At 36.2% G+C, this 16,006-nt stretch overlaps 6 protein-coding genes across 6 annotated transcripts; 3 read left to right on the top strand and 3 right to left on the bottom strand.

Moving 5' to 3' along the window:
• Positions 1–260: 260 nt before the first annotated feature.
• On the bottom strand, positions 261–4,110 carry LOC145903862 (protein farnesyltransferase/geranylgeranyltransferase type-1 subunit alpha-like). Its single transcript, XM_082992039.1, has 9 exons — positions 3,969–4,110; positions 3,551–3,636; positions 3,106–3,229; positions 2,545–2,635; positions 2,341–2,472; positions 1,830–1,975; positions 1,541–1,603; positions 1,018–1,192; positions 261–515 (listed from the first exon to the last, which is right to left on the bottom strand). Exons 1-9 carry the CDS (start codon positions 4,010–4,012, stop codon positions 420–422), a joined length of 957 nt encoding a protein of 318 aa, XP_082848165.1. The 5' UTR covers positions 4,013–4,110; the 3' UTR covers positions 261–419.
• Positions 4,049–6,530, bottom strand: LOC145903860 (uncharacterized). Its single transcript, XM_082992036.1, has one exon. It carries the CDS (start codon positions 6,498–6,500, stop codon positions 4,452–4,454), a length of 2,049 nt encoding a protein of 682 aa, XP_082848162.1. The 5' UTR covers positions 6,501–6,530; the 3' UTR covers positions 4,049–4,451.
• On the bottom strand, positions 6,530–8,832 carry LOC145903864 (general transcription factor IIF subunit 2-like). The gene is made up of 5 exons (XM_082992041.1): positions 8,606–8,832; positions 8,297–8,463; positions 7,757–7,941; positions 7,320–7,463; positions 6,530–7,099 (listed from the first exon to the last, which is right to left on the bottom strand). Exons 1-5 carry the CDS (start codon positions 8,746–8,748, stop codon positions 6,950–6,952), a joined length of 789 nt encoding a protein of 262 aa, XP_082848167.1. The 5' UTR covers positions 8,749–8,832; the 3' UTR covers positions 6,530–6,949.
• Positions 8,833–8,932: 100 nt separating this feature from the next.
• Positions 8,933–10,313, top strand: LOC145903863 (ubiquitin thioesterase OTU1-like). Its single transcript, XM_082992040.1, has one exon. It carries the CDS (start codon positions 9,099–9,101, stop codon positions 9,996–9,998), a length of 900 nt encoding a protein of 299 aa, XP_082848166.1. The 5' UTR covers positions 8,933–9,098; the 3' UTR covers positions 9,999–10,313.
• A 1,068-nt stretch (positions 10,314–11,381) lies between these two features.
• Positions 11,382–12,612, top strand: LOC145901561 (cleavage and polyadenylation specificity factor subunit 5-like). Its single transcript, XM_082989288.1, has one exon. It carries the CDS (start codon positions 11,565–11,567, stop codon positions 12,252–12,254), a length of 690 nt encoding a protein of 229 aa, XP_082845414.1. The 5' UTR covers positions 11,382–11,564; the 3' UTR covers positions 12,255–12,612.
• An 87-nt stretch (positions 12,613–12,699) lies between these two features.
• On the top strand, positions 12,700–15,462 carry LOC145901560 (heparan sulfate glucosamine 3-O-sulfotransferase 1-like). The gene is made up of 6 exons (XM_082989287.1): positions 12,700–13,028; positions 13,351–13,546; positions 13,649–13,823; positions 13,965–14,160; positions 14,447–14,607; positions 15,017–15,462. Exons 1-6 carry the CDS (start codon positions 12,851–12,853, stop codon positions 15,113–15,115), a joined length of 1,005 nt encoding a protein of 334 aa, XP_082845413.1. The 5' UTR covers positions 12,700–12,850; the 3' UTR covers positions 15,116–15,462.
• Positions 15,463–16,006: the final 544 nt, after the last annotated feature.

Raw genomic sequence — 16,006 nt, 5'->3', positions numbered from 1 at the left:
TAATAAACGTTGGCCATTGTACGAATGTATATGATACTCAACACGGGCCTTTTATATTTTCTTTGTGTCCCAGTACCGGGGTGTCTCAAACATTTTGCTTGGCAACACCAATTTGTGCGCCCGGTTGTTGGAAGTACACAAGCCCAAAGATAAGAAAGCAAATTTCCCAGCTATGGTTATGATGGATTCCGAAATAAAAAAAAGTTACTTAGAATTATTAAGTGCCCTCACTCCACAAGTACAACTACAGACAAAAAATATATTTAGAACAAGGGCGGAGTTTATTGGGAAAGAGCAGCAATGTTGTTAAAACCGACACAAGATATTGGAAAACTCTCAACAGCTCCATCTGGTGGTAATCCCAATTATTTTGATGCAGCGACCACGATAAATTGTCAATTCAAATGTCTAATTGGATTTCAACTGGCTTCATATTCTTTGGCCATTCGTTGAAGAACAAAATTCCAATATTTTCTTCTAATCGTGTCGGTGTCTTCAGCAAGCTCTTTACACAGCTGAATAATAATGATGGATGGTTACAACTAAATTGAAAATGTTTGTACTTAGCCCAAATATTACCATGATATTATTGTATGATACTTTTCCATCTTTGTGAAAATGTTGCTTATGTAATGTATGTACAAGTAATAACATTTTTATGGACAGTAAATGTTCAAAAAGAAAAATGGATTTAATATTTTGCACTCAATTGGTTGCAAGATACCACCTAACTATTTCAACCATTTACTGGGTTTGAAAGATTGTTTTGTTTGAGTTAAATTACGTAGGTACAACAACTGGTTGAAATGGAATTAGCAACAGACAGATATTCAAGTTTAACTGCTTACTGTCCATCATTTTACTTGTGAAATGTTCTTCAAAAGATTAAAAAACTGCTTTATTTAAATCACATTTGTAATAGAAACTTGTTCCAGGTATCATACAAAAGAATATACAGATGCAAATGGGAATGTTAACCAATTAGAATATATGATTGGGATATTTAATGGCACTAACCCCTCTAACTTTCTCCATAGTTTTCGCAACGTCGCACTGTTTCTTCTCGAGATCCTCATCCAACATATCGAGGAGGAAAGCAGCAGGATGAGGAGATCGCAATCCCTCATCTCTCCATGAGTGAATCTTCTCACGAAGAGATTTACTCCAAGTCAATCCCTTGTCTTGCAATATACTGTCAATATCATAGTTTTTAAAAATTAACAATAGTGAATTAATTTCAGGAAATGTTTTGAGTTTTTTTCAAAACTATTTAAATTGCTTCATTAATTTTAGTGCATTAAGAATGTTTGAGAAACAACCAAAACATTTGCCAAAATAACTTTTGCTTCAGTTTTCATGGCTGTATTTTCATATCCCCCCTGTTCTTTATTTGTTTTTTGAACAAACTCAAATTTTTTTCAATTTGGTGCTTTCCCAAAAATTAATTTTACTTCTGCTATGTAGGTTATATTGTTGAAATAAGTTATGAAAACCGTATGTTATATTCCTAATGCAATAATTAACGTCAATATGAACCCACCCTCTGAGGTAACTCCATGCACTTTCATTCTTTGTTGCCATGTTAATTTTCTTGACCGTGTACCTGAAATTAAGATAATATTATCTTCGTTCAGCAGAAAAATATTCATACACTAAGTTAGTGTGTTGGTCAAATAGAATTACCGGGTCAACCAAGGAATGGACAAACAGTCACTTGGCAAAATATAAAAACACTTAATTCCCATTCATAAACTTTGAACTGTTTTGCTGCCATTTATTCGCATGAGTGGCTCGTCTCCTACAAAAGAAGAACTTCTTTTCAAACTTACTCTATTTCCTGTTCGACAACTTCATCTGTGAATCCTGTGGTGTGTTCGATCACAAAATATCGCTCGTTCCACGCTGAATTATTTCTCACATCCTGTTCAAGCAGCGAGTCGATAAATTTCAATTCACCCTCCCATTGTTCGAACTCCTGACAATGAAAACAACATAAGTTGATCATAGAAATATAATTTTAGTGAAACACAAGTTTGGAGAGAGGGAATAGTTTGGTTGAATCTTCAAAATGTGCTTTATTAAAGCAATTAATCTGCCGGACGGAAGTATTCCTTGTTTTGAAATCAAAACATTAAAAACTCCATTCAGTGTGATTTACAAGGCACCTCCTTCAATTTTTCTACGTATAAGTGTAATACAAAGCTAACTAGATGAAATAAACCAAGGTATTCTGGCAGGCTGTGTATTGTGCATCATATATCAAACAGTATTACGTTATAGCTTCTTTGATACTGTCCATTACAAAAAACTTTTTGAGGAATTTTTTGCCAAAAACCTTACCTTGATCACCCACTGCCTGTGCTGCCAAGCATGGTAATTTTTTTGGTCACGTGAAATTATGTCAGCAGTAAAATCAAGTTCCTCTGAGAAGTCCTGGCTCCATTCAACCAGGGCTCGCCTGTGGTGCCAAACCTTTGAAGTACCAATGATAAATTGTTTGGTTTTAGCATTTAAAAAAAGATTAAAATAAAACCTGACAGACACCTGGTAGTTTTTCTGTTGCTCAACGATAATCTTCGTTAGAAACTTCATTTCATCGCGAACATCTTTCTTCAATGTTTTTAAGATGTCGCGCCTACAACATATCTTTTACGTAAGCGACAAATAATGCAGTTCAACAATCAGACACATAAAAGATAAAGAATTTCCAACACTTAAATTACAATTTTGTTATAACTTTGCTTGATTTTTTAACATAATAGATTGATGCATAAAAATGGTAATTGTTCAGTGAGTTGCAGGCAGTTGTACACACATTGTTTCGACCTGTAAGGTATCATCAGTGTAGCTGTTGACTCTGGTACTTAGTTTGCTGTCTGGGACCGAGTTTGGGTCAAAACAGATTTTAACTTTGATTGAAAAGTAGCACATAGTGGAATAATCTGTACCTGACTAGCTTATTTGCTAGCCCCGTGCTACAGTCACCAGTCGTTCTGTTGAAACCTTACAGGTCCTAACAGTGTTTACTGTCTGCATCTCTATTGATACAGCGTTTCACAAGTAAATAGTATGTTGAGTACATATACGTGAATAAGACATATATACCTGTATTGCCAAACAGTGTAATTTGCAGCGTTTAGATTTATTGCACTTTGGGTCAATTCAAGAGCTCGATCACTTTTTTCATTGAGTGTCATTACAGCACGGAAATAATCAAATGTGTCCTTGACTAAAAATACAATTAACAGTCATTGTTTGAGGCCTGAAGTACTGTTGTACAAACAGCTTTATTGTAGTAAATTGCTAACGGGAGTAGACGTTTTAGTTCATGGTTTGATCATTAAAGGCCTTTCTTAAACCTTTTGCCACACTTGTAACAAACATGCAGCTGTTAATTGTTATATAAACCAACTTTTCAAATTTTATTTTATAAATTAATATGTTTGGATTTGAAATTGCATGACAAAAAGTTTAGATATATTTTAATAGTAAATGCACATAATAAACATGTCACTAGTTTTAATAAACTTATTTGTGAGGAACCACCTACACTTCTCGCTGTAAGCAATTTGAACTACAGGTGATGGCCCGTCGTCTTGCGGAATTGGTTTCACGTCGTTCCATTCAGTTCGATCTCTTCAAAGCAATTTAAAGCAATATTTAAACCTGGATGCAATTTGTCATTCCATCCTGGGTTGGTAAATGGCATGTGTTCATTCACAGTATGTTCAGTGCTTTCACGTTTTCTTTTGTATAATTTACTATCCTTTGCACCCAACTATTGTTTTGTGGCTTTCCAAGTGCTTACCGGTTCTTGTGTGTAAAAAAGGGTGTGTTCAAAAAGCTAAACAATATTACACCAACAAATTATGGCTTGCAACTTAATGGTATATAATTGGTGTTTCAGTTTTTCCTTATTTAAGCTCCTGTTTTAAACAAACAACGAAGTTACAGCGAGTCAAACTTACTTGTACAACTTGTGATCCTCATCCTCGTCAGAACTTGAAGACATTTTCACAATTTTTATGTAAAATCTAAATTCTACTCCCTAAGAATTGGAAAAACAATTGTTGAGCCGTCATTTCACTCGCTACACAAATACACAGTAAAAAACAGCAATGTTAAGCAGATGATGATTCATTGAACTTTTGTTGTAATTAAAGTTTACAGATGTTGAACACACAATTTGAGTTTTGTTAAATGTAGTTACAATCCAATTCACAAACAGTGTAACTAAACTTCTGTCACTTCTACATCAATGTATTTTCTGACCTTTTTCACAGCATTAGAAAAAACAAACATTTTTTACATATTGTGAATACAAAACTTGATTTACTTTGGTCCATTTAATAACAGCTGAAGTTATATATTTAATTCATGATACTGGATTAAACTTGCATGTTGTGATTATTAATGCCAGCAAAGTTGGTCCACTAACACAGAGATAATTTTTACACAAGACCAAAGCGAAAAGGTCTGTCCATTCCAATCCGTGGTGAACCGCTTGGAAAAGGCAACTGCTTCACAACTCGACAATAATCATCCACATACATTGGACTGTAGTTTTCAATCCTTCCTTTCAGTATATTCTCACCAAGAAATTTTGCGAGCTTTTTAAGGCATTCCTCCGCAGATGCAACAGTGAGTGCGACGTCACACGATAGAGCGTAGAATATTGGATCAATGAACGTCTCAATGTGAGATTTGAAAGTCCTCTTGCCGAGTCTTGTGGCAAGGACTGGAAGCTGTTTACAAAATGTTTCAAGTAACACTAGATGTTGACTGTAATGCTTGTGGGACAAGCATTTGACAACACAGGGTAAAAGGCTTGAAGCTTTTTCAGGAAAATCAGCTGCTATTTCTGTGATGAGATAAATGCAGCCATCAGAACGCTCCCAAGGTTCCGACGGTCTTTGAAACTGGGCATCCATACATCCACTGCGATTTCCGCGGCCCATTTTCGGTGCCAATGACCCACATGAGTACATCTGCTGATCAGTGTGTTTCGGATCTTCCTGTGAATGAAGATCTTTCACGACTCCGAATTGAGCAGGTTTTTTGTCATAACCAATAGATTTATCGGTGGACGAACTTTGATTTTCGACTCCTTTTAATCCTGTTTTAATTTCATCCAAAATAACGTCCAAACAATCTTCATGATATACCTTTGCATACTTTGCAAGAGCCAAACCAGCACCTTGTCTCACAGAAGCTATGGGATCTTGGAGATTGCCCAGAAACAGTCCATACAACAACTCACGTTTACCTTTAGCAACATCCGCATAACTTAAAATGAAGTTGCCACATGCCACGCAGGCAGCATCCCTCACTGGCCAACTATCATCTTGAAAACATTCCAGTAAAGCTTCAAGCAAACCTGACACATGAGGTCTAACAGCATCAGACTTGACCTTTGTTGCAAGCTCTGAAATGCAGGCACACGCTGCTTCCCTAACAGCGTGGTTGTCAGCTTTTGTTGCTTCTATATAGTAGGAAGCCACAGAGGTAATGTTTTCCTCGACCAGCTCCTTGCCATGACCCTCTGATACCATTTTCCATGTTTCTTGGGAATAAATGCGAACGCCTTCAGCGATATAATACCGATTGAGACAAAGACGAGGAACCAAATCCGAGAAGAATTCAGAGCGTTTGTCACGATCCAGAGACATGAGGAAGTTTCTGCAAGCGACAGATGATGCAAGTCGCACTTGAGACCAATTATCTGCAAGCCCACGAGCAAGATGGGTGCAGAACTGTCTCCCATACTTCAGTATTGAGTTATTGATAGACTGGCCATCAGTTTGACCACACTTGACTATCGCTGCACACACATTAAACCCAGTTTCCCTCACGAATCGGTTTGTGTGGAGAAGAGATGAGAAGAGGAGATCTAGAAGGTTCTGATCGACAAAGTCATTGAAGGATTTTCCGCAACCTTCGATCATAAACTGGAGACATTTCATCGTCGTTTCAAGATGTCTCCACCCAGCAGATTCATGGAATATAGTGGAGGCAGATTGAGCGGCAATAGCACGGTTATTGTGGTTATCCGAGTCAGCTTCAATGTGTCTTTCAAGGTCTGAACGCAAAAGTGCAAGAACCTTTTCACTACTTTTTTGGTAAATGGAACATCCTTGCATCGCACAAAGGCGGCCCAAAAGTTGCCCCGATTCATTTCTTACTCTCACCTCCTTGTGCGAAAGTAAATCCAGAGAAAAATGGTTTAAAAACTCCAGAATTTCTTCCTGAAACAAGCTCTTCTCCACCTTGCCTTCGTTCACCCCATTCACAACTGATTTTACTCCGAGCAAGCAACCATGCACAATTTCCCACTTGGTGGAAGATTCACTCGCTTTTAAGCCATCACAGAACTTCTTGAGTTGACTTTTAACCTCTTCCAAATCAACCTCATTTAAATGCGATTTCAGCAAAACGACCCCTTTGTCCCGATCAAGTTTTCGATCACTTTGAAGAAGTTTCAGAATATTATCAGATTCCATTTCTTAAGTCAGATGAAACAAAACCTATATCTGTAAATGAAGAGACATTCTTAAATAAAGATTTCCTAACTTTCGTTTAAAGGTGAGTGTAGTTGAAAGGGGGAAAATTTACATCCTATTAAAAAGACACAATGCGACTCCAAAATACAATAATGCAAAATAGAAAATTCAGTAAACAATGTAACAAAGTTGGGAAGGGACTGCATGGGAACATACGATACGTCGGTAAACGTTGACAGTTCAACCAAAATAGTTTCCCATTTAAAATGTGTCACAATAAAGCAAAATGCAGCGTGACACTCCTATTCCTCAGGTCCACACACATCCAAACTTCCAACAGAGGAATTGGCAAAGGTTGTGTGGAATGTTCTGCTTGACCCTGAACTTTGTTGTCCAAAAACGTTTCTGCAATTGTGAGAGCGTGAAAAGTATTTAATCCATCACCATCCTCATCGTGATGTGCCAGGTTCACTTTTGATTTTCTGTGATGTTTCAGATTGTGAGTGATGCCGATATTCTGGTCTTAATTCCCACATATGTCGATGTCCACTGTGGTTGTTGTAAAGTCCAATCTCTTTTAAAGTGTCTTTCAAAAAAGACTGAAAAGGAATATTCACGGAATTATTCTACAAGAATAAGCATGTTTGTCACAAGAGTGTGACATTTCATGAATATCATAAAAACAAGCTTATATTTTTTGTCAATTTTGAGCATAATTCCCTATAATTATATTAAAAAGTGAACAAACCTGACATAAATATATAAATGAATAAAAAATTTTACATAACATTTCACAATGCAACTTGGCATGTAACTGACCATAGGTTGCTGTGTGATGTCTTTTAAATCCTTGATATTGTAATATTGATGTTTTTCAAAAGCTTTAAACAGTTGAGATTGCAATTCATCCTTTTCCATCCGAACATTTTTATCTGCTTTCTTCTTATTATTTTTGTATTCTTGCTGCAATTGAAAAAGTTTTGCTACAAATTATGATTTTAAAAGTAAAAGTCGTTGTGACCATTAACCAATTGATGAAACATCAATTACTACCAAGCAAAAAGATGCTGTAACAAAATAGGCAAATATGCCAATTGGATTTTGTAAATAATTTAATTGAAAAAAAAAAACACAATTTTTAACTTGGTATTTATCCTTGAAACAGTTTTAATAAAATAGGAGTCTCCTAAAGCTGTACAGAAAAAATTAATTATAGCAAATAATTATTAAACTTTACCCCCAATAAACCAACTGACCTCTTCCTTTGTGATATTTACAGGTTTGTAACTTGTAACAGCAGAACTGAGTTGTTTCGTTATTCGCTTCGGCCGACTTGCTTCGATCATCTGAGCTTTCTTCAACTGCATGTAGTTACGACTTACAACGGGACGACAATCAACTTTCTGGACAACTCTTCCTTCCATGCAACGCTTATCTCCAACTGGAAAAAAACTTACAATTAAGGGCAGTGTTTACAGTAAGAAATACATATCGACAAGTACATGCACAGTAAATGAATAAAAACAATGCCATTTTTGGGGGTACATGAACTTGAATAACAATAAAATTCATCTTCACACACACTTAAAATTAACACAAGAAACAAACTTGCCTTTTAAACAAGGGTAAAAAAGGAAAATAGTTTTGATACAAGGAAAAGAAGATTGGAAACTTAAGCAAAGGATCAATTCATCACTCTCATACAACACAAACAACACCACAATAAATAGCTAAAATGTTTAAAACTGCGCATTTTTGCATGCAATTAGTTCCCAGCACGATCAACAGCTACCAACCTTTTGGGTTGGAGGTGTTTATTGTTGAGAAAACAGAGAGACATTGACCTCCGGAACCCTGCAAAGCGAATCTATGGTCAGTGGACAAATTCACTTCTGCAGATGTTGCATTTGGATCTCTGAGATTTGGGTTCATCGAATACATTACCTCAGTTCTACCAGCATTTCTGTGAAAACAAAAGCACGAAATAGATTGTCCTACCCTCCAATGTGTCAATGCTACACAAATTCAATTTCACAAACTTTTACAAAACCACAATGATTATGACAAAAAACATTCATTACTTATAAAACATAAAATGTGTGTACTTGGTAATCCGCAGTTTTCCAACTGGGCATCCATCTGGCACGTTCAACCATTTGGTAGCAAGGTATTTTGGAACTTTAACAAGCCATACATCGTGTTTTGCCCCACTCAACTCTAGACCGGCATCATTGTCAGATTCCCCCATCAACAAACTTTTACACGCTTTCGTTTAATTGGCGCTTGTAACACTGCCAGCTACAGAGCATTGCACAACGTGACCGTAAACACCTCCAATCTAAAATTGTCTTGTAATTACATTGCGATGATGGGATTTTATTGTTTCTATGATGGATGCGCGAAATGTAAACCCACAAAAATCTGCGTATCACAATAACATTGTGATGTCATACTAAGGGATAAGAAACAATGAACTGATTGAAGAAGCTACAAACGAAGAGTAACCGTTGTTCGTTGACAAGGAATTGTTTATGTTATGAAATGATGTTCTGTGTCAGATAACAAATTCACAGTTAATTAAGCAAGTATATCAGAACAATGGCGACACTTCGTTTAAGATGTAAAACTAGTTCTGGGACCCACCAGTTAAAAGCTAAGCTGCTATCAACTTCTACCTTGGCCGAACTTAAAGATGCGATAAAAGCCGTGTCAGGGGTTGAACCATGTTCACAAAAGATACTGACTGGCTACCCACCAAAGCAGATAGATCTAAGCGACAATTTAAGAACTCTGTCAGACGCACAAGTGCAAAGTGGTGACACTTTTACAGTTGTTGATACAAACCACAGATTGCAAAAAACGGAAGCCAAGACATTGGAACCTATAATGAGAAGAAAAGAAGTGCCCGCAGACAATTCCTGTTTGTTTTACAGTGTCTATTTTGCTCTTAATGGACATTTAACTGAAGCTGACTATTCAATAGCGAAGCGATATCGCTCTGAGATAGCAAATGTTGTGCGAATGAACCCTGAAAAATATAGCAAAGCTTTTTTAGGCAAAAGCACTGAAGATTATAGTGTTTGGATCCAGTGTGATACATCATGGGGTGGTGGTATTGAGTTGGCCATACTCTCTGAAATTTATCAAGTTGAGATTGCTGCTGTTGATATTCAAACGCTCCGTGTTGACAACTATGGACAGGAGGAAAACTATGCATTGCGGATCTTCCTCTTATATGATGGTATCCATTATGATCCTATGTACATGGACCCGCAAACATCTAGCTTGCCTCAACAAACTATTTTTCCCAAAACTGATGACTTGGTGTTGGTCCAGGCTTTAAAAGTTGCAGAGATTGCGCACAAAGCAAGGCAATACACAGATGTTGGTAGCTTCACTTTGAGGTGTTTGACTTGCAACAAATTACTGACAGGACAAAAGGAGGCACAGCACCATGCCAAGGAAACCGGTCATGGCAATTTTGGTGAAGTCAGTTAATGTTAATTGTTGCCTGAGCAGTACAAAAAATATGCTTGCATCACAAATCTATTGCATGTTTGTCTCTTCCAATGAGGTTATGAACAAAATATGAAGTATTTTATTCGAACATGATTTGGAAACAAAGCTTTATAAACTTTGCAAAGTTGTATTTCAATGTTGCTGTTAACCATGTCAGTGTAATTTCCTGCTAAGTTGACATTTGTACTGTTACAAGCAATTAAAATAGTACCATGTGTTTGGAATGCACATCATTAAACAAAGTGTTTTACCATTTGCTTCAAAATGAAATAGTACATCATGCAAAAATCAAACATGACATCAACAGTAATTGACTGGTTGTGCCGTCTTATAGAACATCTGGTATCCAATATCAAGTGCTTCACGTTCCACCCAAACAAAGCAGTTTGCCATAAAATATGTTGAAGAAATCATGATCTAATAGTTTTATGCAGGGTATCCAGGAATTTTTAAAGGAGGGTCTAATTTTTTTAGGGAATTCCCCGATTTTCAGGAATAAACTAAGGTTAATTGTGGGCGAGAATCGGAAAATACGAACGCCGGTTGTTCGCTCCAATCGTCATACAAACGGTGTCTTTCTGGCTTGCGCAATTGTGTGACGATGCGAGGTTTTGTCGTATAGTGCTTGCGCCGTAGTTTTATACTGCTTTCAAAGTTCAACAACTAAACTAATTGACTTTCACGCAAGTAAACCGCTTGTCATTACAACGTGGCCACTGAAAAACGACGTTTCATCCTTAAGACTGACGAAAAATGACCTTTGTTTGGTAACAATGCCAACTGTTCGGTAACAATGCTCCCTGTTCGGAAACAATGGCGAATGCAAGCACGATGCGGTTTTCAGGTTAATGTCAAAGAAATTTCTGGTTTTTACGCGGATTTTGCCAAAAAAATACAGTGGCGTTTGTTTAGCTATAAAAACAGACCAAAATATTTCACAAAAGGGGGGGTCCGGACCCCTCGCACCCTCCCCCCTCCCCCTGGATATACGCCATGGTTTTATGCCAAGACCTGTTTGGGTAAACCATGGATTACATATTGTTGCTATTTTTTATTGCTAATATCAAATTTATTCAGCGCTGTCGAAAGAATTGGAAAGAGATTGTCGTAGCTACCAATAACAGCACCCTCTGTATCGAGATACCAATCTATAATAAACAAGGACGAAGAAGTCTGATGTGAGCACACAGGTTACTACTAGTCACAAAAATCGTAGCAGGATTGACAAAAATAGATAAATCAATAACGGCCATAATAGTAGTTACAAAAACTGAAAATTAATCAGAAGTGATTGGCAATAAAAACATTTCTATGTTTAAAATCATTTATGCGTGAAAACGTGCTTCGCCTTCGGCGCCATTTGTGGAATGTTTAGCTTTGTAAAAAACATTTGCTTCTTTTCGTGTTTTGTTTTATTGCATATTTGATAATTGGTGTATGTGTGAGCTGTTTTAAGTGTATTTTGTGTCTACCGTTATAATGTAATGCATTATTCGTCTTTTTGTCAATTATTTAGCCGTTTGTGAGTTTCTGAGTTAAACAAAAATGTCAAACCGGCGACCAAGCGGCGGCGGAACAGGATGGCCGAAATACAAATATTCCAACTCCAATGACGGCAAAGAAGACAATGCCATACCAACATCACTTGTAGAACGACCCATTAGTTTGTACCCACTGACCAACTACACCTTTGGAACGAAGGAACCTTTGTTTGAGAAAGATCAAACTGTCCAGGCTCGCTTCCAACGCATGCGGGAGGAATTTGACACAGGGGGGCAGCGTAGGTCTGTGGAAGGAGTCCTTATTGTGCATGAACATGGTTTGCCTCATGTCCTGCTTTTGCAGCTTGGAAATACATTCTTTAAACTGCCTGGAGGTGAATTGCAGGACTCTGAAGGTGAAATTGAAGGATTAAAACGCCTCATGACTGAGACATTGGGAAGGCAAGATGGAGTACAACAGGATTGGGTTATTGAAGATTGCATTGGAAACTGGTGGAGGCCCAACTTTGAGCCACCGTTATACCCTTACATTCCTGCACACATAACCAAGCCAAAAGAGCACAAAAAGCTCTTTCTTGTCCAATTGGGTGAGAAGGCACTGTTTGCTGTTCCACGAAACTATAAACTGGTTGCAGCACCACTGTTTGAACTATATGACAATGCAACTGGCTATGGTCCAGTCATATCCAGTCTGCCACAGCTGCTCAGTCGATTCAACTTTGTCTACAACTGATTGAACTAAAACAAAATACTCCAGAAGGTTTAACATGAGGGAAGTGTTGAGGACAAAAGTTTTTTGGATAAAATGCTAAAAGCATATGATTTGTTTTCTTGTTATATGTTCATTCTTCAGTTTTGAAATGATAAGTAGTTTCTTTCCAATAAGGAACAATTACACGATTTTAGACTCAATCTGTGAGTGTGGAACGTTAATGTGCTTGTCCTTCGTTGTTTGTGTCAGTCGCACCAAATACAATATCATGCCAAGATGAAAGTGTCAATTTGTGTTTTTTTACCATTTCTATGCAATTTTGTTTAGATGAAGTCTATATCTGTATATTTTCTGGTAATAATACATTTTACTGATTTAGTTGTTGGGAAATCAAATGTTTTTGTATAAAACCCTGAGCTGCTCTGTTGTTCTTGGATCTGGATTGGTCAAAATACATCTGTTTCCCTCTGTTTGTAATCAAAGCTAAAGATGTGGTATTTAAGTTTTAGTTTTCAGTGAAAACACTGACAGAAACATCTGAAAGCTCAAGCAAACTGAAGTTTAATGTCTTATATTCTTAATAGGCAAAGTTTATTTTGTAACATTTTGGTGCTTTAATGGCTACAAAACGTGCCTTTTCTAACAAAATTCACCACTCTGGTGATATCTTGATAGGTTTTGGTTTTCTTCTGTGGTTATCATGGAATGCCTTCTCTTTATTGTGGGAACAAAATTTGGTATTTGTTGAAAATCCGTTGCCATCGGAGGTTCCCCAGAACAATTTTTGTTTCACAGGTCCGCTGCAAATAGTAATGACAAAATATTCCTTTCCTTTTGCTAAAAAAATGAGTAACAGCTTTAATTGCAAAAACCAAAATTTATTTGTCTTTATTGTATAGTCACTTATTGATAAGCTTGATGTTTGATCACTTATTCTGAAGCAGCAGCAGTCAAGTTGCTAATTTGGGCACCTAACTTAATTTTCTTCATGGTTTTATCGGTGCCCATACTATTCATTTGTGTATTGTTTGTCTGTTAATTTTTGCACAATGTATACATGATTTGATTTGAATTTGGGTTTTTGCAAGTTGAAGTTGCAAATGTTACATTTTAACAGACGGACCTTGTGTTCCACAAGAAGTTGCAGAATCACTAAAAAATGTTCATTTTCCATCCGCCATAATATTTGGTGCAAAGAAAAGTGGGACAAGAGCCCTGTTGCAAATTTTGTCATCTCATCCCAGAATTAATGCCTTGCAGAATGAGGGACATTTTTTTGATAAAGACGATTCTTATTTCTTAGGAAATCATTGGTAACTCCGTAAATTTGAAACATGGTTCTTTTGATAAAATTTTTATATAGTACCTTCATATATGTATATATGCCTAGGTTTTTATGCTTTCCATTTTGTCAGGTACAAGAGTCAAATGCCTTGTTCAGAGAACGATGATGAAATAGTGATTGAAAAAACACCATCTTACATATTCTCGACAATCGCCCCCAAAAGACTCTTTGCATTCAACCCAAACATTAAACTGATTGCAATTCTAAGAAATCCAGTGGACAGATTGCTAAGTGATTACACCCAGGTATTTATTGCACAATCACTCGAAAACTCTTTTTGAATTCCAATAAATGTATTTTTAAATGTTTACATCTGCTTTACTTCGAGATTTTTATGTCATAAACAACTGCAAATTAAATTTTTGGGAAAATTACTTTTGTTCCAGGTTCAGAGCAGAAGAGCTTCATACAATCTCCCTCCTTATCCACAATTTCCACAGTGGGTGTTTGACAAAGATAATGTAACCATCAGAAAAAGAACGCCTGTAACTGTTGGAAAATATTCTGTTCATTTAAAGGAGTGGTTTAAGTATTTCCCAAGAAGTCAATTCTTGTTTCTCGATGGAAGCAAGTTTATTCGAGGTGAAAGAGGCCTGCGTTTGTTTTATTTTAACACATTGAATATTTGTTTGTGAACACTTTTCTGTAAATTCTGCAAAGCAATCGTCTTTGTGCATGTTTATAACGTACAAAAGAATTTTCTGGTCCTGGTAGAGGTATATGTATTTTAAAATTGCAATATGCCTGGCAGCAACAGAAATTGCAGGTATATGTATGATACTGTGTGTATATCCTTATTTAGCATGAATATTTATTAAAGAGCACAACATTGCTTCGTTGAATATATGTTACTCATGTAATACCACAGACCCTGTGACCTCGTTGAAAAATGTTGAAACTTTTCTGAATATTTCCCCGTTCTTTAACAATGGAAATGTTTACTACAATCATACAAGGGGATTCCACTGTTGGCTTAAACAAGGATATCCAACTTGTTTGGGGTCTGAAAAAGGCAGAACTCCACCAATCGTAAGTAGTAATAAAATTATTTACTGCATTGCATTTATTTGTATACTTCATTCTTAAATTTAAACCGTAAATATTGGAAAAATAAATTTTTAAGTTTTTGCCATGCAGTGCAATTAAGGGTTTTTATTTACTTTTCTAATCATGTGCTATTTCTCTTGTCTAAGCAGCACAATTTCTTAAGAGAATAAACTACTAGAAATTGATGTTGTTTTCACTTATAAGCAAAACATATAGAGGTTTTCTTTGCAAAACATATATTTCTGTGCACACAAATTACCAACCACATGTTTTTGCATGTACTTCACCCATGTGGAACTTTCTGACTTTTATTAAATATCATTGATAATAATTACATGTGTGTTTTACAAACTACCACAAATCTTAAAAATTTTTACGAAATATTGCACAGATAACTAAAGCACAACGACAACTCATTTGGACATATTACAAGCCATACAATGAAGAATTGTTTGCAATGATTGGTCAATCTTTTAAGTGGGATTCTTAAAATCAGCAAAACTATTTTTGTCATCAAATGTATCATCTTGTGGTTTTGTATGTGAAACATAGTTTTTCCTATCAACACAATACACTGTATTTATCTATATTTTATGTGAGCATGGACACATATACATCTTACAATTATTTTGTTTATCTTTATTATTAAAATGAAAACATTGCCATAAAATCACATTTTTTTTTACCTACATGTCTATTACGTCAACAGTGTTTTTTTCATTGAGATTATTTGTGAATGTACCTCTGTCTCAGAATATTAATAAACATTCAGTAACTTCACAAAAATGCGTTCCAAGAATCATGTGTAGGCGCATTTGAGATAATTAAAACAGTTCAACTAGGAATGAGGTAATTTCCTTCTCGAATAAGCTCCAATGCAAGCCATTAATCCACATATTGAAAGAATAAGGCCAAGTGTGAGGGCAAGTCCATCACCAACATCGAAAGCAGATGCCATTGGAATGTTTCCACTTAATAGCAGCAGCAGACTGAACAAGACCATCCTCATGCATACAGAGACGATGTTTTCCATATTGGCAATTGTACTACTATTTATTTGAACACCGTTTTAAAAATATACACAAGCTTCAAAGAGGCATAAAAATTGTGTTCCAGGCAAACTCATCACAATTCAAAAACCAACGTACTAGTTAAAAAGTCACATTCAACATGCATTAAACTTGTATTAACACTTCATGGGCAAGCATTTATGGATAAAAAAAATTAGTTTTATTTCCTTTAAAACGTGCAATGGTTTATTACATTTGAAGAAAAAACTAGTTTCTTTACAAATTGCAACCTATACACGCACGTGACGCCGACGAATTTAACTAGTGTTACGTCACAACAGAGTAAAAACAAATTCCACAGAAATCGCAAA

Source organism: Ascidia mentula, chromosome 5 (genome assembly GCF_947561715.1).
Source record: "Ascidia mentula chromosome 5, kaAscMent1.1, whole genome shotgun sequence".
NCBI lineage: Eukaryota > Metazoa > Chordata > Ascidiacea > Phlebobranchia > Ascidiidae > Ascidia > Ascidia mentula.
This window is presented reverse-complemented; position numbering and strand designations above follow the sequence as displayed.